The sequence below is a fragment of the Spironucleus salmonicida genome, chromosome 1, assembly GCF_000497125.1.
Source record: "Spironucleus salmonicida strain ATCC 50377 chromosome 1, whole genome shotgun sequence".
NCBI lineage: Eukaryota > Fornicata > Diplomonadida > Hexamitidae > Spironucleus > Spironucleus salmonicida.
Genome location: NC_090596.1, coordinates 1,139,392 through 1,160,329, shown reverse-complemented (window position 1 = coordinate 1,160,329; position 20,938 = coordinate 1,139,392). Strand labels below are relative to the sequence as shown.

Here is a 20,938-nt window from a genome sequence, read left to right as displayed (position 1 = left end):
ACCCGTATAAAATAATGGATTCAAAGACAATTTCATACTCTTTTTAATCATATATAAATTTAATATATAAAAATAAAATATTATGTATATTATAATATATTATAAAATATAATAAATTTCATAAAATAAATTTTTTATTGTTAACTATATCATATTAATGTGATATCTTACCGATAAAAATTTATTGAGGAGATATACTTAAATCAATATTATATACCTAGCACACCTTATTTTTAATGAATATATGTTTTTATTATTTATAATATTTATTTTTCTATTTATAATTTTTTAATACAAAGAGTTTCTATAAATATAAATATTTACCAAATATCAGTAATTATTCATTTCAAGTTAAAGGTATAAAGTACCCAATAAAATTACTTTTTATGAAACCAAAATATTTTAAAACCAATTATCACAATAATACATGATAGTTGTATATCGTTTAATTTTATTTTCTTTGGTTACAATTAAATTTTTATTTATTAATATATCTTAGTAAAAATAAATTAAATTAAAATGATTGATTGTATACCGTAATATAAAACTATCGTTTATTGTGATTTATCTATAGTATTTATTTATGTTTAGTTATGTGATTATGCCATATGCAAAAAGTGATAAATAGATATAATAAGTAATTAATAAATTTTATACTTTACGTAACAAATAATAAACTAATAAAAAAATCCTTAATTTATTTTAAATATTCTTATTATTAATTTATGATTTTATATATAACTAACGATATTTAGCTGATGTTGGCTAAATTAAAAAGTCTGTCAATTATTTCGAGGAAAAAACTTAAAGTTCAAATCCATTAGTACTATTAATAAAACTATGCTTTATTTATATTGTTTGGCAATTTTATGCTCTGATTGATATTTAAGATCTGTTATTACATAAATTTACTAACTCGATATTTTAATTTATTGGATTATCATATAATAAATTTATTTTATTCAAAATCTCAATTTGTAGATGCAATTATAATTAAATTTAATTCTATCAAGGTTAGTTTATAACCTATGATTAGTGTAATTATATTTTGTTTTATTAAATTTATCGTAACCAAAACCATTACATATAAATCACACTCAATACTGGAAATATTTTTATATTAGAAACATTAAGATAACCTATATTAATTAAAATTATTGTTTTCCGTATAGATATATTTATCATTAAATATTAGCATGTATTTAACTGATAAAATCCTTGGCTTAAATCAAATTAAAATCATTAACATATTTTTTAACTTCCATTTTAATGTGCTCGTTACCATAAATACCGAACTCTCCTATTTTCCCATAAAATTTCTAAGTCTCAGTAAATCACCACCACTCTATTATTGCAACTGGCAGTCCTTAGTCATACTACTGCAAAATCTACAGAAAAATCACATCACCCCAAAATGTTAAATTTATTTTACTTAATATTATACTATATTTTATATAATTTAGTATTTTCAAAATTATGACATTAACAGGTCCATCAGGTCTTTTCGCGTGCTACCTGATCACGTCAGACACGTCCACGTACATAGGCTTCACACCAGACCCGCTATAACGTCTGCGGAAGCATAATCGCGAGATTGCTGGAGGCGCACGGGCGACGCGAAATAAAACCTGGGAGCTCTAGTTTTTCGTGTACGGATTCTCCACGAAGGTGGCCGCACTGCAGTTCGAGCGGTAGTGGTAGCTTCCGAACAAGACGAAGCTGACGAAAATTCAGACGAATTTGAGGTCCTCCAAAATCACCGAAAAGTGCGTCTAGATCGTCGTGCAGCTGCTCGCGCTGGATACCTGGAGCCGGCAGCCGCTGAGGGTCGTGTACGTCAGCTACGGCGCGTTTCAGCAGTTCGGGTCGTAGCTGAAGGGTCAATTTATGACTAATTTTCTAATCGAAAAAGGCCAAAATATTGCTGCGAATTTGATTTTCCACTCCCCCAAAGTAGCAAAGTGCCAATTTTGCAAATAATAGGTTTCAGACTACAACGTTGTCTGCCACGTCTGCAAAAAAGACTTCTGCATGCCCTGCTTTGCGCAAATTCTCTGCATCGGAAACTAGATAGTTCCGGTAAAAGGAAGGTGTCTTTGTGGAGCGGAGGTGGAGTGGAAAGATATTTTGGAGCGGAAAAGTTAGCAGATGTGCTCCAAGCGAAACAACGTGACGTTCGGCGGCTGGGAAGCGAGCGGCGAAGACGAAATTTCATAGAAATCAGACGAGCGAAATGGAAGTTTTGAGGCACTGCAAGCCAACTTGGCGCTGTCGATGAGCGCCCTGGCCAGCCCCGATTTAAATGTTGCGGATTTCGCACCAAATCCGCAGCAGACGCCAGTTTTAGACAAGAGGGAGAAAAGCGATGATTTGGAGATCATTTCGATCGACTGAGCAACGATTAGAAATTTTGCGACGCTGCCGATTCGGCTTAAATTTTAAGCAATTTCGACCCCATAAAAACTAAAAATTAATTTTGATTATATGATTATTATATATTTAAATACATATAATTAAGATTTCTACAGAAACTTAATTTGGGTTTAGTTTATATATGATATAATATTAATTTTACCCACACGACTTTTCAAATTTTTAAACCATTCCTCACTTCAGAATAAGACACTATTTCTTGTATTTTTTAACCAGATCGCCCCTGATACCCATCTGGCCCACCCCGCTGCAGATTTTTTCAACCTCCTCCTTAAAGTGCTCGGACTGGGTCTGGCTTTCGTTGTTCAGGAACCCTGCGATTTCCTCTATTAATTCGGGCTGATTTGTGACGCCCTACAGCTCGTTTTTCGCGCAGTTCAGGGAAACTATCTCCTTTTGGATTTTGGCCAACTGCGTTTTCGTCGATTTCTCGAGGGCATGCCTGGCCAGAATTCGTACTGCAGGTGCGTGGTGGAACGAAATTTGTTCATTTAGAATTTGATTTTCCACTCCTAATTCATCAATTTTCGTAAAAATGTCAATTTCGCGCTAAATCTGCGTCAATTCCTGTTTTCCGATGAGCGCCTAGGGACCCAGAATCAGAATTTTGTTGAAAGTGGCCTCCACGGCGCCCAGCTGCAGCTGCTGTTGCGGATCGACTAGTTTCTCAGTTTCTTCGATTTTTTCGAAAATTGCGTCAATAAGTGCCAGTTTCTCCTCTTTCAGCTCGTTTTCACACATTTTCAGTTCGGAAATTCGTTCCAAAATTGGATAGCTTTGGATATTTTAGAATACGCTTACAAATTGATTTTCTATTCCTAAAAGCTCGTTTTTGGCGTATTTTCCCTTTCCTATGGGAGCATCTCTAGCGCTTTCGTGTGCTATCTGCGCGCGGACGAACATGATATCGTTTTGAATGCTTTTGAGCCTCAACAACCCCGGGAGCCCCCTGCCGATTTCAGGATTCCGCAGTTGCCGCTTTTCGAGCATAAGGGGCTGCACGTTGAGCTACTTGATGAGTACCGGCAATTGGCCGTTCGGGTCGCACTTTCGGAGGCCTTTGAGCTGCTTTCTCAGCTGCGCATTTCGGAGCCGCTGGAAATCTATGACCTTCTGTATATCACCCTTCAGGGAAGTCGAATCAGTGTCTTTCAGGAATGCGATCGTTTTAGTAAAATTCTGCTTTAAACGAGAGTTTTCGGCCTGAATTTTGGTGATTTCGGCGAAAATCTGTGACGATAGATGCGTTTCTGCTGTTAGCTCATCAAAATCCTCATTAAGCGTCTCTTGTATGGCAGTTAGTATTCCTGCCTGGTCCTGTTAGCAACATTTCATTATAGAAGAAAATCTAATATATTTATATAAATATATAATAATAAAGTAATTTGTTAGAAAATAAGGTGAAGCATATAATCTATGATAGTAAATATATAATATTTATGTATTAATTGTATAATTAAAAATAAACAATCGTGGATAGATGAGTTTTCGTGAGATGGAGAAATATTAAATAAAATTATTAATACTATATAAAGTATAAAATAAAATACAGCACAAATTACTTGATTTAGATATAGTAGAAATGTATAATATTTGCATATATATTTCTTAAGCAGTGTTAAAGATGACATTTATTATATAAATTTTTGATAAATATAGTCAAAATCTTTCCACTTCATCTACTCTAAATGTTGCGATACCTTACTGTACTTTATTGCATTGTCATTGCAGTTTATAAGTCTAATAAGGCATTAGTATCTAGAGAGACTAACGATGACTCATAATGGTTGGCATTTTGGGTTATCTTTGGCCTTTTAGAACTAGTTGAGATATTGCTCCCTTTCTTAAGAGATAATTTTATAGTTTATATGTCAAAATTCGGACTCTCGATATATTTAATTCACTTCAATGGAGCTTAAATATTATTTGACAAATTTATTTCACCTAACTTCCACTACGTTTAAAAACTTGTCGAAGATAAGGATTACTAGTAAGACCTAGTAAAAACATTAAAATCTAAACTTTCTGATGTAAAATCTGGAAAATTTGATTTTACTTAATCTTTCAAGAAAATTAATAAGACCAATATTTCTCCAAAAATTATTTTGCCCAAGTCTGATAATACTCCTAATGTAGAGAACTCTATATTCAATAATGACAATATGAAATTAACCCCAAAGTTTGATGCACCTCAACTTACATCTCATACCTTTTAGAAGGAAGAGGATCTTGTTTTGCCTCCAGTTGATTAAGTCGCCGAAGTTGAAAATATTGTAGAGGAAACACCTACAGCCCCGTTATTAGACGACATTGAAGAAAATAAGCAATAAGAAACTATTGGCCAAAAGGAAGAAAGCGACGAATTATTTTCTAATGTTGTTACACATGTTGAAGAAGTAAAGGAAATTATTGCAGATGATGTGTAAGAAGAAGAAATCTGGAAATCTGATTCCGATGAGGATTTTAACAAAATAGAAGCTACTGAAGAAACTGAGGAGATGGAAGAGATGATACCAAAGTCACCGAAGAAAAAAATTTAAAGAGAAGACTGAGCAAATATATTATTTTATACATATTATTAGTTTATTTATTTTCGCGCAATACACTTCTTAATGTCAATTCAGTCTGACCTTACGTCTGACCTGTACAAACCGGCCCCAAACATTTACAACCCGGACTACACGAAACTAAAATAACATAATCCCGATTATTCAATCAAAAACAAATACCCATCGGGCCCATCTAACAAGAACCCGGCACCGAACGCTTACAAGCCGGAGAAGATCCTGCCCCGCGCCCCTGATTTCTCCATGAGCTCTAAGTATGATTCTCCATTTAAAAACACGGTCCCCGGGCCTGGAACCTACGAAGTCGACGCATTCAAGTAGCTCAAATATCAATAGCCCATAAGAACAATAGCACCAAAGTACGCACTAAAAACGAATTTTCAGGGTCCGAGCCCCGCTGACTACACTCCTAATTCGATTCAGGAGTCCGCTCCAGCGTACTCGTTTACGTCGCGCCCAGCTGAAAACCTTAAAAACATGAATCCAGGCCCTGGTGCGTACGATCCAAACGCCGTTTTCACACAGGCCCCTTCTTTTTCGATGGGAATTAAGCTGGGCAGCGAGCGCACCAACGAGAACCCAGCACCGAACGCGTACGAACTTCCACCAACGGCTAAGTCTATTTCGGTGCAGATTCCGCGCGTCGGGCACCTTCCAATCGCACACGCGAACGGCGTCCCGGGCCCCAACGAGTACTAGAGCCTCTCTGAGACCCCCGGGCGGCAGTTTTCAATGCGCTTCAAACATTATCTGGGCGACCGGAACTCGAACCCGGGACCGGGGGCCTACAACTCGAAATTTGAGTATACTGAGCCAAACCCGAAGACGAATTCTATGTCGTTTAAGCATCAGTTCGGGCGCCCAGATGTCGTGCCGGGCCCTGGGACCTACGAAACGGTTTCTGTCGGCGCGCGGTCGGCCCCACGATTCAGCATTGGACAGAAGCTTTCTGGGTTCGAGAGGGACCGGACGCCCGCTGGGAACGAGTATTAGCAGATTTTGACGCAACAGCCGAACTGCGGGTTCAAGTTTAACAGACAGAGTAGGGTGACTAAGACGACCAGCACAACAGGGAAACTGGGCCCTGGTGGCTACAATATCGATCGCAGCCTGAACCAGCAGGGGGTCTATTTCCACGAACGGCACCGTACCGGGAAGCCTGACAGCGTCCCGGGTCCCGGAGCGTACGACTGGAATTCCAGCACTTTGAGCACTAGAGGGCCTAGCATCCATCTGAAGACGAAGCGGGCCTGGCGGACAGAATGAGGGGATTTGTTTCTTTTTAAAAATACGAATATATAAAGTGATTAGCATGGGATGATAATAATTATTTTAATTTTTAAATTATTAGTATAAAAATAATTATATTATTTTAAATATTAAATATGTTAAATAATTATTTTGGCACCTCCCTAAATGCAGAGCAACTGGTTTCTGAACATTTTTACGTACCTAATAAAATAGAATATCATTTTTTAGTCTATTTTTGCGGTAGGCTTGCTAGCTATTATAATCCACTATTCAGTTGTTCTAGCTAAAGAAAAAAATAACAGCTTGAGTGCATTTAAACTACATTATCCGTTTGCCATGATATGTACGTTTTTAACACTACTAGTTAGTGTTGGACTGTTAACATTCACTTCAAGCTTCACATTAATTACTATCACGTATTGCTTGCTAAATGTATATATATTCTTATCTTTTAAGTAATTAAGCGTTAAAAACAATAATATTCATTATTTCAATAAGAAATAAACATTGACAATCGCATAAGTAAAAGCAATTTTAGGTACTATACATTTTTTCAATGGAGCAATTATTTTTGCTTGCAATTTTGGATTAGCATTTTATGCAGGTAAGCAGATGGTCAATAATTAAATATACTATGTGTTACTGTCTATTTTTATAGGATTATCTTACGTTTAAATTATATCAGAGCTTGCTTTAGGATTAATAAGTTTTTGTGCATCAATTAGTTATGAAAAGAGAGGTGGACAAGAGGCCGTTGGACTTAATGAAAATCTTGTATGAGTAATATTATTTTAGTATATAATTTAATCGTTAATTCTACGAAAATAATTAAACTTTTAAATTAATTAATATTAAATAATAATGATAATAAATGTAGTTGTTGTTTTAATTTACTTATCATAAATTAAATCAAACGCAACAATTATTTAATGCTGCGTAGACTAGTTTATATAAAATAATATAAATTATTAAAATAGTTCACTAAGATTATTCAACTGAAGTTTCACTAACATGCTACGAAGAATTAATAAATTAAATTTTGCTAATTGTATTTGATTTTTTTATTTTACATTTATAATTCAATCTTAGTGAGCTTAATTTATAGGGTGTGCGCTCATCTAATAAATTACCTATAGATTAACTATTTACAGATAAATCTTTCATCTCGTGATAATTTTTGTCAGTTGTATGCATTTTTGACGAAGAGCAAAACTATAAATAATATTTAGTATAATTAAACTAGTTTTACAAAAACATAAAAAACAAACTACTTTTTTTATATTAATATTTTATATTGCTTGAGCCCTTTTCTTACTACTTTAATGATTACATAAATTAATAATTTAGTTAAATAAGTTAGTTTCTTATAAGTTTTTTCAAATTAATAAGTAAATAAAGTGTTGATAAATTAATTAATCGGAATTTTTAAGCTCAGTATATTTCTAAAGCCGCTAATTCGTCTGCCAATATTCTGTCATCTTCTTCAAGTATCCGTATTATCTCGTCTACATTTTTTAGATTTTGGATAATATTACGCACACATATTTTTAGGCTCGGCTAAGATCTCACGCAGTAAACTATCCATTCAAATACAGTTTCATAATCAATTTTTAATATTATATCGGATACAATATGCTCTATTAAATCCAAAAATAAGTTTTTACATATATAATATTTATTATATAGTATTTACATATCTTCCTAATTGAATTATATGCAAAAACATAAACTAAGCAAATTCTTAGTTTCGTCTGCAGATTTATATGGAATTGAAAGCTAATACAGCAACCAATCTTTGTCTATATTAACTTAATATCCCCTTAAAATGCAAATTTAGCCGAATTTGCCTATTTCTTCTTGCTGATAATGTTTTTCAAAAATTTTTATAAAATTACCAACTTCAACGTTATATATCATCATATACTAAGACAAAAATCCATACAATAACCGCAAATCGTATTGTTCAAACTCAATTTCCAGCTAATCAAAAAACTTATATTAACGTATAATAATCAACTATTGTAATAGCGTAAAAACTAATTCCTAGATCTCTCCCTTCTTGACAGGCAGAAGTTCCCGGATAAACTCATCCAGTTCACCCAAATACGAGATTTCTGATATAATGTTTGTAAGAAGCTGCAGAGTAAGCTTCATGAGGAGCGTGTTTGTGTTCTATGTCTGCATAAGTAGCGCAGTGCGGTCGATGAACGACGTAAAATTAGGATTTTCTGCCTGCAAGGAAGTGAGTTAAACTGCTAGTTTTAGTATCATTTGCCTTGTAGATAGTGTATATCGGAAATACTGGTGTGCCAGTGCATCGACTATATCTTCATCGTACGAAAATCGTGGAATTAATCTGTTCGCAGGACGTGTATAAATAGCAAGCAGGGAATTAAGAAAGTTGGCAGTTTCCTGTTCGTCTGTTGCATGTGCGAGTAGCTTGGTTATGTATTTTATATCTTCCATCTGGAGAAAAATATTAATAATTATTTTATTATTTTATTTAATCTCTGAAAGAAATACCATTATAATATTATATATGTATAATAATAAGTAAATACTTTTGCATTTTTATTTTATTCTGATGCACTGCCTTAACTTATATAACACTTTACAAAAGCTCATAGAAGGCCACTAAATTTAGATTCACCGCTTTTATCGGTCCTATAGATGACCAGCTGAATTTCCCCTTCAGCAGTTTCGCTAATCTCGCATTTATCAGTTCCCAGCAACTGCTTCTCTATCTCCTACTGGATAGTGGTCTTAAACAGCTCTATCTTCTCAGCGTTGAACTAGCTAGTTCCGACGTCAATAATGTTTTAATTACTAAAAAGGTACTGTTAAACCGCCTCAGCTGTGACCTGCTAAACGAACGCAAAATCCACTTCTACGGGCCTCTCTATGTCCAAATTGTAAAGCTACCGGATTCTCGTCTGCTCCCTCGCCGGAAGCAGCTTCAAGATGTACTGGTAAAGCTCCAAATAGCTGCTTTTGTACTTCTCGTCTGCCGGATGCCAGGAGAGCTCGATTAGCATATTATCTCCGTTTTCGCTCCTTTCCCCACTCCCCGAAAGCCGAAAATCGCGCATTTCGAGGTGCTAGATGGAGAGAAGCTGCGACAAAACGCCCAGAAACGCGCCATCTAGAGGCTTTTGGAGCCGGACGCTGTGGATGCCAGCGGCCAGCGCGCGCAGAACCTGCTCCTCCGCGCTGCGCATTTCCGCGCTCACCAAGGCCTCGCTGAGGACGCTGCGCCCGGAACCTGCGATTTGGGCTACCAAATCGGCCTGAAAGCGCACGAAAACGACGCAGAAATCTGTCGTTTTGCGCAGGAACCGCCCGCCCCGCAGCCGTTCCAGGAACGCCTCCACGGCGGCGCGGGGCAGCGCGTGCGGGTCGAAATATATCGCGAAAACGTCGCGCTTTTCGGCGGCCAGCAGCGCCTCGAAGTCGCTGGCATCGCGCGCGAACTGGCATGGCCAGCGAGCGAAAACGAGCTCCAAGCCTTACAAATGTATGCCCGGCACGCGGCCCGTTGACGTGCCGCGCAGCGCGATTTCGAGCGATTTCCGGGCGATTTGGACGAACTTTTCCTGCTGCGGCGGCGCGATTGTCGGCTCGAACCGGACGAAAAATGAGCTCCTCCCGGACTCGAACTGCGCGATGGCGAAAGTAGCGAGCGCTTCGATTACGGGGTGCTGACATTGCGCCAAAGTCGACAGCGAGGCAAAGGGGGTGGAAGCTAGGAGCTTCGTAGGGAGAGTTATGACGTTTTCAGAGTATTGGTAGGTCTCCAGGCCGCTTGTTGACGTTGGGTGTACCAACTACTGGGCCGGGCTGCATCCCATAAGTGTGGAAATTGAAAATTTGGTTATTATATATTTAAATAGAATTAATAGGAAAATTTTAAGCAGAAAAAATAAAGCTAATAATACTAATATTATATATAATTATAGGTAAAATGATGCTGAAAGAATGGAGGATGGAATTATGATTATTTAGAGTATCGTTGTTGGAATAATTCAAAATATTTAAATATATGCTAAATCACATTATTTTTGTGAATTTATGAATAATATATGCTCACTTTTCGGCTATCTTCTCTTAGTCAACATGTGTATCTGTCGAAGTTACTATATCTGTAAGTTCTGCTTATGTTGATACTAAAATTGAAATATCCCTCTTATGGAGATTATATTAAGGGTTATATTAATTTTTTGACCATTCAATAGTTCTATAGCTATAGAATGTTCTTTCAATTTCTTTTGCTATTTAATATTTGGTATGGATTATAATAGATTGCATATTCTATAAATATTGTTTGTGTAACTGTTCAGGTAACTAATAATATTTGTCAAATTCAACTTGATGATATGGTGGGTTATGTTTTAGGATATATTAATCATCAGTAAACGTAGACTTCATATATTTACTTATAAATTTATTGAACCAATCTGAATAACTAATATATGACATGATACAGCATAGTAACATTAGGATGAGCCATAAAAATATTACTTCTCCAAAATTAAATTATATCAAAGCAATAAATGAGCCACATGTTATAGATATGCTGGTAAATTAAGCGGTAATTGTCAATTTATTAGTATCTGGGAGAATTTTACCATAATAAACTTGGTAATATTTGACTAAGTAATAATTTGTTATATAATAAATTATTGCGAATGGAATCATCAAAGGCTATTAAAATGCGTAGCATTATACTAAAGTAAATACAACAAAATTGTTTACATATACTTAAGATATTTAGACAGATATTCCTGTTATATGTTAGTTTTATATTTTTTATACCCATAAAGATATTTAAAATATTAACCATAATACAAAATTATATCCATAAATATACGAAATCATAATAAGTATTAAATCTCGGCCTGGGGTATTAGGACCAAATCTCCAACTGCGAGATTTCGAAAAAATACCGAAATAACCTCTTAATTATTCATAAGGATCAACATTCTCTTATTCAACACTAATAAGATCTGCAAAACCTCTATAGTACAAAATTGATAATTTATTAAACATTGTAAAGATATAATATTTAACAAATTTAGATTTCAAAAACCCTGAATAAGATGCATGACGTTCTTATTCCGCTAAATATGTAACTAGTGGTCGAAAACCAACTGGTATTTGTACTATTCCAAAAATAGTAAGACCGTTAACTATTGTACGCATAAACAAGCTTCGTTGTGCGGTAATATAATTATACTGTTTGTCTCTTGCCAACTTAATTGTTATAAACAAAAATCCTGATATTATTATTAAAATAAAATATGCAAGTATAGATTGACGTTTTTTATATCTATTTGTAATGGATATATTCGGATAAATAATATCATCTGGACTATAAGATTTTTTAATTTTAACCCAATCATCATTTATTTTAAGTTTTTTTAAAGCTAAACAATATTACTTTTGTTGTACAGTATTAAAAACAATAACGATACCTTCTTTTTCGCTTAAATTTTTAGCAACCTTCTTATTTATTTTATCTCGCAATTTCAATAATTTTGTATCATAATATAGTGCATCTTTTTAGATTCTAAGCTTTTATAATTTAATAAACATTTTGTGCTTATCCGATAATCTCATTATAAATTTTTAAAGCCTTGAACTGTTAAATATATTTTATTTATTATATTAAAGGTCATCATAGTATTTCTTTTATAATTCGAAGTAATTTTATCTCTATCTTAAAATTGAAGGATCTTCGACACGTAATGTAGTTACTATAGAATTTTATTCTATAATATTTTCTAGTTACTAACATATATCAAATGATGATAAGTTTTTTGGGATATTATGAATAATTACCGAATAATCTTCTATTCTATATAGTAAGTCATCATGATGAAGAATTTTCAGATGTAGTCTTTTGATAAAAAAAAAGTAAAGTATATTCATAAAAAGAATAACACACCAATAAAATGATGATAATGACCCAGTTGCAACATCATATAGTATTATATATTCATTATGCTGTCTATTAAAATTTATTTTAGACAAATCATAATTTAGATAAATAATCAAAAAAGGAATAAGACATACAAATTATATTGACAAAAGAATGATAAATATAAAATAGTATTAGAAAAACATAGCTGTATCAACACCAAATATCTACATGATTTGGTTAAATGTACAATTAAGTCCAATAGATCTTATTTTATTACTGTTCATTTTGAAAGTCTATCTAGTTATTATATATATTATTTGCTTAATTTCTTAAATTGAAACCATCAATTTTAGTGGAAAACGAATATACTAGTATAATGAATAATATTTAACTTTTTAATAAGTATAAATAACTCCTTGTTTATAGGTCTATGAAAAATTATGTTGCCTCCCTATACAAGCTTCTACCATGATTTGTCGAAAATGTTATAATATTTAGTTTTTAATTTTAATTAATTAAAACTAATATTATACTATGATATAAAGACAACAATGATATTCCTTAGTATATTTCATAATTTGGTGTACTTAGACTGATATAAATATTCTCTATTATTACTTTTTTTGTTATTGTATAAAAGTTAATTATTAAAAAAATATTAGAGACCAATTAGTCACTGTGTAATAACTAATATCTTAAAACTCATTTATATTAATAACTTTTTACTAAACACTATTATTTCTTATGCTTAAAATTATTATCAGTTCTACTTAAAATTAGTAGTTTATTTTACTAATGTTCAAGACAAAACTATTAAAGGACGATTTTCAATTCATTATGTATTTTATATATTATACTAAAATAAATAGCTTTCCGCATTTTGAGAATGAACGTTTTCACTGCTTCGCCTCCTACACACAACCATCAATTTCAGCTTTTATTTACCTGTCCAAACTAACCAGTGCGTATTAGAGCATGTGAAGATGAATCAATCAATATTATGTCAATTAATGGAACAATCCAAAAGTACGATTTTCACACCACAAACATAGAATTAGTTGGATCAACCAAAGGATAGCCAACAGACTGCTACACACTCAATGAGAGGCTTTTTATCGTCGATGTCACCTGGAACAACGTCCTTTTTATCGAAAAACGAACATCGAACGCCCTCCTAGAGCCAGATTCTGGCTTACACTTCCCACTTTCAATTACCGGTCTGAATGGATACCTATATATTTCCGATTAAACTGGAATTTACTCGCTTTCGTCAGATAAGTTCCTCCAAAAACTGGCAGAAATACGCGGTATCACAGCTCTGACCACAAACCATGAATCAATCTTTGCAGCTTGCTCCCAGGACAACGTGATATTCTGCCTCAGACCAGGGTATGAACCAGTAATTTGGGCAAAAAATCTTTTCGGTTGCAGCCGAATTGTAGATATTTGTACTGGGCCGGCAGGATCCATTCTGGCAGTTTGCGAGGGTATCAGCGAAGGCGGATTCTTGTAAGTTATCAGCAGATACGGTGTCCCAACGGCAGTGGTTAACCTGCCCGGTGTTCCACAGAGCGTGTGCTTCTGCTGCGAGAAAATCGTTGTCAGCATCGCTGAACAGAAGGAGATTTACTGGCTCGGCAGTACGGTGTTCATGTGAGGGTTTTATTTGCAATTTTGACGGTAATATAAAAAATGAATTGAATAAGTTAGTATGGTGAAACTTTGTAAAAGGAATAATTTTTTAGATGATGTGATTAAAATTAAATTAGTTACAAACCTATTGAAATTATATTTAAAATAATATAAGTTGAGACAGTTAAAAAATTATTGTTAAATTGAATTGTCGATTATTATGGTTTAAATCAGTATAAAATGGTTAAATATCTAACTTGATCTCGTTAAATAACTAAATCTTAGAAAAAATAGATAGGTTAGTTAATTTTTATATAAATAATAGGTATATTAAACTTGAAAATCACTTAATAACTCCTTCCTACCAACGCCATATTAGCTAATTACAGCATGCCCAGGCTCGTACACCCTCACGTGCTTCAGTAATTGCGCGAACGCTGCGAATTAATCTTATAAATGCCCGTTTTGCAGTTTTTTCCATTTTCTGAGCACTAAGTGCTTCTGAAATTTATTTTAATATAACTTCTGATAGTCCTACAAGTTCAGCATTACCTAGTTTATCCAGCTTTGCTGAGAATGCAAAAATCGATAAAAATTCTTCAACAACATTTATTTTTTGGTATGGTAAAAACGGAGCGATTAAGGCTTAAAACCCCTTCTTTTAACTTTCTGTAAATCGTTAAAATTCTGGAAAAAATGATACCATCTTAATGTTTTTACGAACATTTTAAAGTGAGAAGAATCGTAAAAATAATAAAGAAACCTAATCGTTTTATAAAACATTATCTTTCTAGTTTTTATCGAAATTTAACAATAATATATCATTATTTTATATGGAAATACCACTAAATACTACAAGTATAAGAGACTAAAAATCCTGTTTTGTAAGAGATGTTATATTTAAGTTCTAAAGGAATGAAAGGAACTGGAGTTGCAGAATACTAATTTTATTCGTTAATAGAAGATATAACAGTTCAATTTTAGAACTATTTTTCCTGTGGGAAATTAAATTAGATATTAAATGTAAAACAATATTTTAGGATAAAATTTCAAGCCCATAAGTTGTTTATACAAAATTTAATATTAACCCCTAAGTATTATACTATTAGTTAGGATTTGTCATGAATTTGAAAGCTTTAGAAGCGAAATCATCAAAAATAAATTCAATAATTTATTTTGTAAGATTGAGAATCCATGTCAAAGATTTTAATTATATGTTATAAGGCATAAGAGCGTATGTTTTCCCATTAGTAACTATCTTCTATAGCTTAAAATCATTGAAAATAGAATCAAAATCTTCATGAAATTCAATCTTAACTATTTTTGTATTTTCTTAAAGAAGATGTTTCGAGCTTGCAGAAGGCTTAATAATTTTATAAAAAAGTGCTGATATTTCGTCTATTATAATATCAGAAAATTCGGAGTCTAATGTTAAATTTGTGTTCAAAGAGTCAAAATCTTCAAAGAAAGAAAATAAATTCTTATACATGAAAACTGAAGTTTTTGACGTTGAAAAAATAGCTTTCTCGAATTAGGGCGATGCATTTTATAGCGCTAAAAGCGATGATGCAACAAAGCGGTGTTTATTTGGAGAATGAGACTAAGCAATTCCAAAATTTTAATGAATTGGCGATGTCGTAGAAGATTATAATATGGTTTCTGGTGCAAGTATAACATCTGCAGGTAAAGAGCCTCCAAGCAGTAAATTATAAGGAGTAGATTCATCTATTTTGTCGTCTTAATTTGTATTAGCTGATGCATCAATTTCAGAAGAATGCTCTGAATCATAATAGTCTGATGATGATGTTTCCTCAGGGTCCTATTTTTCTATCGAACTTTCTGTATTCTTTCGATTTTTAATTTTTGCAATTAAGCTAAATAATTTCTTCTCGAAATTATCTTGTGTTTCAATATCTTTATTTCTGAATTTTCGTAAATTATCCATTGTAATTTTAGTTTATAATTCTTACTAGATTTATTATTTTTTACGATTACGTAAAATTTGCTTAAATGGATTTTCAAAATCGTGATTTTAGTTCTATTAATACAATTTTTTACCGTTTCGAATATCCTCTTCTGTTTTAACGACTAAACCAGTGATATTGGATTTTCCTCGTTTTGAATTTAAAAGATGGTTCTTTAATATATTTTATGCTTATTATTTCAATTAATAAGCTTATAATTTTTGTTATTTTTACGATTGCCGGAGGTTAGTTTGCAATTCTTTAAGATATCTGACTCTATCTTCTTCGATCTTCGCCAAATTTTTGTATACTCCTTTGATTAGAGGTAATTCCTTCTAATTTAAGATAAAATTCTTCATTTAAATATTCCTATCATCAATATAGTTAGACTCCTACATACCATCTATTTCCATATTAAACTATCCATCTATATTAACTTTTTGATACGCATTAATTTCCCTTGTAATATATGATTTTTAAACGGTACCCTATTTTACCGCCTGCGTTTTGTATCCATATTGGTCTTAAAATGTTGAATTTTTGCTGATTCTATACCCGTCTTCGTGCGTTTTGTCCGATTCCTCGGAGCCTGAATCGCCGTTTTCCAGCCGCGCCTCGATTTCCTGCTTTTTGACGTATTTGTACTCGCCCTGCAGCACTTCGATGTCGTGATTTGTGTTAATTAGACTCATTTTCAAATCCTCCATTTGCCTAATCGCCTCCTCGCTAATCTTGTCCGGATTCGCCTCCATCCACTTTTGCAGAGCCGTGAGCTGCTGCTGATAGTTCCCGCGCTGAATTTGAGCGTTCCCAATCGCTTATTTCAGGTTCGCCCTTTTCTGCTCGTAATCCACTTCCTATTTCTTCTACCGCTCCTTTTTGCTCATTAGGCTCTGGAGCGACCCTGACTGGCCCATTTCGCCCCTAATTTGCACCCCCAGGACCTTCGCGCGCTGCTTCGCGTCCGGGACGAGTTTTTCGAAGTTTTAGCGAATTTTGAGCAGCAAATTCACGTCTTTTAGCGTTAAATTCGTCTGCGTTGCGACCGACGAAAACGCCCCCTCACTACCATCAAATTCCGCGCCCAAATTCGCCTGGCTGCAGGTCCTAGATTGCATCAAATTCTGCTTTTTGGGCCTCGAAAATTGAGTACATTTTCCGTTCCTTTTCCGTTTTTTCTGTCGGATTAGCACATTTCCTTCCGCGTCGATTTCGCATTCTTCCTCGATTTCGTATTCCTCTTAGTCGCTCGAATAGCGCGATACGGAGCTATTTCTGACGTTTGCGGACGGCCGCTGGCCCAGATTCGCCAGGGAGCGCTGCGTCTCGATGTGCTTGATCAGCTGCTGCTATTTGCTTGCATTGACGTCCGCCAGCTCCCTCTGCTTCAGATTATACAAAATGAGCTGCTGCCGCTCCTTCTGCAGCGCGTCAGTTTCGGCGAGCTGCGACTGCATTATGAGGCTCGTGTTCTCCTTGTGCAGGCAGTTGAGCTCCTCGTTGTGCTCGCGCAGCAGCGCGTCGATGCGCAGCCTGTCGCCGATTTGGGACTCGCTCAGGAGCGATATCTGCAGGCGCGCATCGCCCAGATCCTGCTCGTTTTGTTGGTTCGTCTTATAGACGTATTCGTGTGTGATAAGTAGTTGCTCGTAGCGCGTCCGTAGGTCGTTCAGCTCCGTGTGGTAGTAGTTGTTCTGCTTCGTCGCATGCGAGTTAGTGGACCGTGTGGCTTCTAGCTCCGCTTGATACTGCTGTATTTACGCTGTAAGCGACGTCTGGTAAGTCCCGTTTCGCTCCATCTCCTTCTGCATCGCTACGTAGTCGATATTCATCCGGTCGAACTCTATTTCCGCGTTAATTTTGCCGGTTTTGAGTTCTTTTAATGCGCTCTGAAGTTGCAAGTTGGCCGTATTGGCTTCATGTAGCTGGAGCTGAAGCGCCTCATTCCCGCGTACGAGACCATCGATGCTTTGCTCAAAAACCAGCTTCTGGCTATACATGGCACGCAGCTGCGCTGCAAAATAGGCGATAACCTGTTACAAGGTCTGCGCGGCAGACGTATCGTAGATGTCCACCTGCGTGAGTGCTGCAGCTGCGGCATTCAGGTACAGCTCCACAGTACCTGCGGCAGTTTCGAAGCCTAGAATGCCATTTTCATCGAATACTGCGCAGAAATGGTCGTTTAGCGGCTTTTAACCGAAAAAACGCGTGTAGGCTGATACGGAGTCCTTCGCTGCCAGTTGGTCCTTCAGTTACGACATGGGTTGAGGGAGCTAGCGCAACCGCGAGGAAGTGCGCGTGTTCGCCGTCAAGCGTGTTGCAGAGGCCAGTTTGGCGTTCGCAATTTCCGACAAACTGGGTTCTGACATTTAAATAATAGTAAAAATATAAATATAATAATTAGTGTTTTATGTGTTTTTGAAATTTTGAAATTTTGAAATCTCGGGTTAAACTAATTTTAGAAGAATTATATGATTGAGAATTCCTGTCATATATGATGGAATCGTGTAATAGAAATTGGTACTGAAAAAATCGCAAATAATAACAATAAATATCAGTAAATTTTTAGTATTCATACGTGCTATGATTTTGTGTTAATCAAAGTTGAACTGGGTAATTGTGCTTAGCAATAGGATTAGATGGCAAGTGATGATTAATACATTCAGGTAAGGAGAAATACTAAGTCATATAAAATATACATTTAAAGCTGAGATTATGTATCTTTTATTATATTAATAATAAAAAAAGAGCAAGTAGAAAATTTAATTATAAACTTTAATATATAAATAATTTAATTAATATAATAAATAGAATCAATTACTAAATCTACTCAGATATCGAGCAGATCGAAAACAAAGGGACTATAGGTTAAGCAAACAGGCTGAACCCCAATTTAGGGGATCTTTTGCTCTTGTTTTCTTTATAAAACGTAAAAACGGTTTTTTACTATAGACACCCCAAGACCTAACTCTTAAGATACTAGTTTCCAATTTCTACCGCTATTTTCAGCGACATTAATTACTTTCTAGTCCATAAAAGTAGTCCATTTCGTTTTTTAAGAAGAAGAAAAGAATCCGCTTTAAATGGAAAACTTTTCTATGTTGTGATAACGAATTGAACATTGTCTAGGAGTTTTCCCAGGTATTTTAAGAGATATTTATGTCCAATCTATCTCCATAGTATGGCACTAATCCTTAATAGCTTCACGAAGAAGTTGTTATTCGGCCAAAGTCCATTTTGCGTGCATAGTCATTATTAGAGTGACCACAAAAAATAAACGTATTATATATAGAATAATTGGTTAAATGCTGATTTTATATTTTTAATTTTTTTTTCTATTCTATAATTAAATTTAATTATATTGATACTTTGTTGTAAATTATAATTCATTATTTATATATGTATAACTATTAGGTATCCTACAATATCTACCTTTAATATATTTATTTATTTTCAATACCTTGATTAATATGGCTGAACTAATAAGTACTTAGAAAAACTACTAGTTTTTTAAAATAGTTATACACCATAGTACCATTTTTTGTAATTATATTGCTAGTAATAATCAGATTTATAATTTTTTTCGATTATATACATTTTTCCGATAAATGAGTTAAATATATATTATTAAAGGTAAAATATTAATTGGAAATTAATTTGAAATTACTCATAATAATAAGTTATACTATAAAAAAATTAAAATAAGATTCTATTATTTGGTATATAATAATAGAAATTAATTATTTTTATAAATGATAGAATTAACGTATATAATTGCTGGATCGTTAGTTACATGTTATTTAGTTATCCCAATGTTAATAACTCTTATATTTTTTAGTTGTATAAGCCGAAATAAAAAAGTTAAAAGAGAAAAGTTTCCAGTTTTTGGTATTATTGCATAAATTATTTTAGCCGCATTAATTTGCTCAGGTACATTGCTATTTGATACATCAGGAACAATAATATTGATTGTAGCTGCCGTTTGGTTCGTCATCCGACTAATCGTCATCACGTGTATTCATAGAGAATTGAAAAAAATAAAAAATATCAAGACCGAAAAAAATATGCAGAATTTTTTACAATCACTTCGAAATACAGCACCATCAATTAACATATTCGTAAGATGTTGGCATATTGAAGTATATTATACATATGAAACACACCGCGATTCTAATGGGAATACACATTCCAGACAAGTAAGACATGAGCGTGATGTCACCACATTTGTGGAAACTAGAAAAGTGCACATTACCGGATGGTTTGACTAAACAGCATCCCTTGTATTGCCATAAGCCTACTCTGAATTTTCAATAGTATCCCTCGACCTCAAAACAGATATTTTCATGTACCAGAGCTCAGGCTAGATTTTAGCATACTACGAACAAACAGCATACGAGCAAAACAGAGGCAGAGATTAGATGATCACTATTACAACCAAAAAAGTTGTTCCAAACCTAACAGAGCATAATTTCATCACATCAGGCTACGTCCCTTGGTATCTTAAAAAAGCTGTGATTATTATAGGGATTTTATTCGCTTAAGACGTTGCACTAGCGCTGTATACTAGGTCTAAAATACCTAACACTGGCCTGATAGTCCGGAAATGCGCAAATCTGCAGAGGATGGATTACAACATGCCAGATTAAACTATCGAAGACAACAAGCCAGAAATACCGGAAATGGACAGAATTTTACCACCCGATGACTCCCAGCCGACGATAGTTATGAAGTAGAATGAGCTTCCGCTAATTGGCGATGAATTTGATACGCCTGGGAACGAAAATGCTTTCTAAAATTTCAAGCCGTCCCCTGAATAGGTTTAGTAGTATTAATCTGAAAACGTACTCGATGTAGTAATTTGAGTGAAATATTTACGATATATGCGAACCATGATTTTAGCTGATATTTTGAGCATAATTGCCTCCGTGAACATGCTATTTATTCTAGTATGTGCCAATATTCATGTAATTAAACCGGTTCATTATGACTGGTTTATTGACTATATTTCGCCGATTACTTATTATAAGAAACAAGTAATTACACCAGACCACAGCGTGCGAGACTGATCAAACGTTTATTTATTCTAAATATGTGTCATGCTTGCATTTCTATTTTCCATGAAATTCGATTAAGAATACATTAAATTTATTATATAATAATATAATTTTTCA

At 34.3% G+C, this 20,938-nt stretch overlaps 12 protein-coding genes across 12 annotated transcripts; 6 read left to right on the top strand and 6 right to left on the bottom strand. All coding sequences in view use genetic code 6, as the record gives it.

Moving 5' to 3' along the window:
* Positions 1-1,269: 1,269 nt before the first annotated feature.
* Positions 1,270-2,394, top strand: SS50377_20799 (GIY-YIG catalytic domain-containing protein; the record flags this gene model as incomplete). Its single annotated transcript, XM_067904737.1, has 1 exon — positions 1,270-2,394. One exon carries the CDS (start codon positions 1,270-1,272, stop codon positions 2,392-2,394), a length of 1,125 nt encoding a protein of 374 aa, XP_067768219.1.
* Positions 2,395-2,607: 213 nt separating this feature from the next.
* Positions 2,608-3,768, bottom strand: SS50377_20798 (uncharacterized protein; the record flags this gene model as incomplete). The annotated part of the gene is made up of 1 exon (XM_067904736.1): positions 2,608-3,768. The coding sequence occupies one exon, from the start codon at positions 3,766-3,768 to the stop codon at positions 2,608-2,610; it is 1,161 nt and encodes a 386-aa protein (XP_067768218.1).
* A 353-nt stretch (positions 3,769-4,121) lies between these two features.
* Positions 4,122-4,985, top strand: SS50377_20797 (Transmembrane domain-containing protein; the record flags this gene model as incomplete). The annotated part of the gene is made up of 1 exon (XM_067904735.1): positions 4,122-4,985. The coding sequence occupies one exon, from the start codon at positions 4,122-4,124 to the stop codon at positions 4,983-4,985; it is 864 nt and encodes a 287-aa protein (XP_067768217.1).
* A 60-nt stretch (positions 4,986-5,045) lies between these two features.
* On the top strand, positions 5,046-6,266 carry SS50377_20796 (SHIPPO 1-like protein; the record flags this gene model as incomplete). Its single annotated transcript, XM_067904734.1, has 1 exon — positions 5,046-6,266. One exon carries the CDS (start codon positions 5,046-5,048, stop codon positions 6,264-6,266), a length of 1,221 nt encoding a protein of 406 aa, XP_067768216.1.
* Positions 6,267-6,416: 150 nt separating this feature from the next.
* SS50377_20795 (Transmembrane domain-containing protein) lies at positions 6,417-7,031 on the top strand (the record flags this gene model as incomplete). The annotated part of the gene is made up of 1 exon (XM_067904733.1): positions 6,417-7,031. The coding sequence occupies one exon, from the start codon at positions 6,417-6,419 to the stop codon at positions 7,029-7,031; it is 615 nt and encodes a 204-aa protein (XP_067768215.1).
* A 651-nt stretch (positions 7,032-7,682) lies between these two features.
* SS50377_20794 (uncharacterized protein) lies at positions 7,683-8,777 on the bottom strand (the record flags this gene model as incomplete). Its single annotated transcript, XM_067904732.1, has 1 exon — positions 7,683-8,777. The coding sequence occupies one exon, from the start codon at positions 8,775-8,777 to the stop codon at positions 7,683-7,685; it is 1,095 nt and encodes a 364-aa protein (XP_067768214.1).
* Positions 8,778-8,872: 95 nt separating this feature from the next.
* Positions 8,873-10,099, bottom strand: SS50377_20793 (uncharacterized protein; the record flags this gene model as incomplete). Its single annotated transcript, XM_067904731.1, has 1 exon — positions 8,873-10,099. One exon carries the CDS (start codon positions 10,097-10,099, stop codon positions 8,873-8,875), a length of 1,227 nt encoding a protein of 408 aa, XP_067768213.1.
* Positions 10,100-10,334: 235 nt separating this feature from the next.
* Positions 10,335-12,746, bottom strand: SS50377_20792 (Transmembrane domain-containing protein; the record flags this gene model as incomplete). The annotated part of the gene is made up of 1 exon (XM_067904730.1): positions 10,335-12,746. One exon carries the CDS (start codon positions 12,744-12,746, stop codon positions 10,335-10,337), a length of 2,412 nt encoding a protein of 803 aa, XP_067768212.1.
* A 311-nt stretch (positions 12,747-13,057) lies between these two features.
* Positions 13,058-13,828, top strand: SS50377_20791 (uncharacterized protein; the record flags this gene model as incomplete). The annotated part of the gene is made up of 1 exon (XM_067904729.1): positions 13,058-13,828. One exon carries the CDS (start codon positions 13,058-13,060, stop codon positions 13,826-13,828), a length of 771 nt encoding a protein of 256 aa, XP_067768211.1.
* A 318-nt stretch (positions 13,829-14,146) lies between these two features.
* SS50377_20790 (uncharacterized protein) lies at positions 14,147-18,136 on the bottom strand (the record flags this gene model as incomplete). The annotated part of the gene is made up of 1 exon (XM_067904728.1): positions 14,147-18,136. One exon carries the CDS (start codon positions 18,134-18,136, stop codon positions 14,147-14,149), a length of 3,990 nt encoding a protein of 1,329 aa, XP_067768210.1.
* A 461-nt stretch (positions 18,137-18,597) lies between these two features.
* On the bottom strand, positions 18,598-19,020 carry SS50377_20789 (Myb-like DNA-binding domain-containing protein; the record flags this gene model as incomplete). The annotated part of the gene is made up of 1 exon (XM_067904727.1): positions 18,598-19,020. The coding sequence occupies one exon, from the start codon at positions 19,018-19,020 to the stop codon at positions 18,598-18,600; it is 423 nt and encodes a 140-aa protein (XP_067768209.1).
* Positions 19,021-19,519: 499 nt separating this feature from the next.
* Positions 19,520-20,629, top strand: SS50377_20788 (Transmembrane domain-containing protein; the record flags this gene model as incomplete). Its single annotated transcript, XM_067904726.1, has 1 exon — positions 19,520-20,629. One exon carries the CDS (start codon positions 19,520-19,522, stop codon positions 20,627-20,629), a length of 1,110 nt encoding a protein of 369 aa, XP_067768208.1.
* Positions 20,630-20,938: the final 309 nt, after the last annotated feature.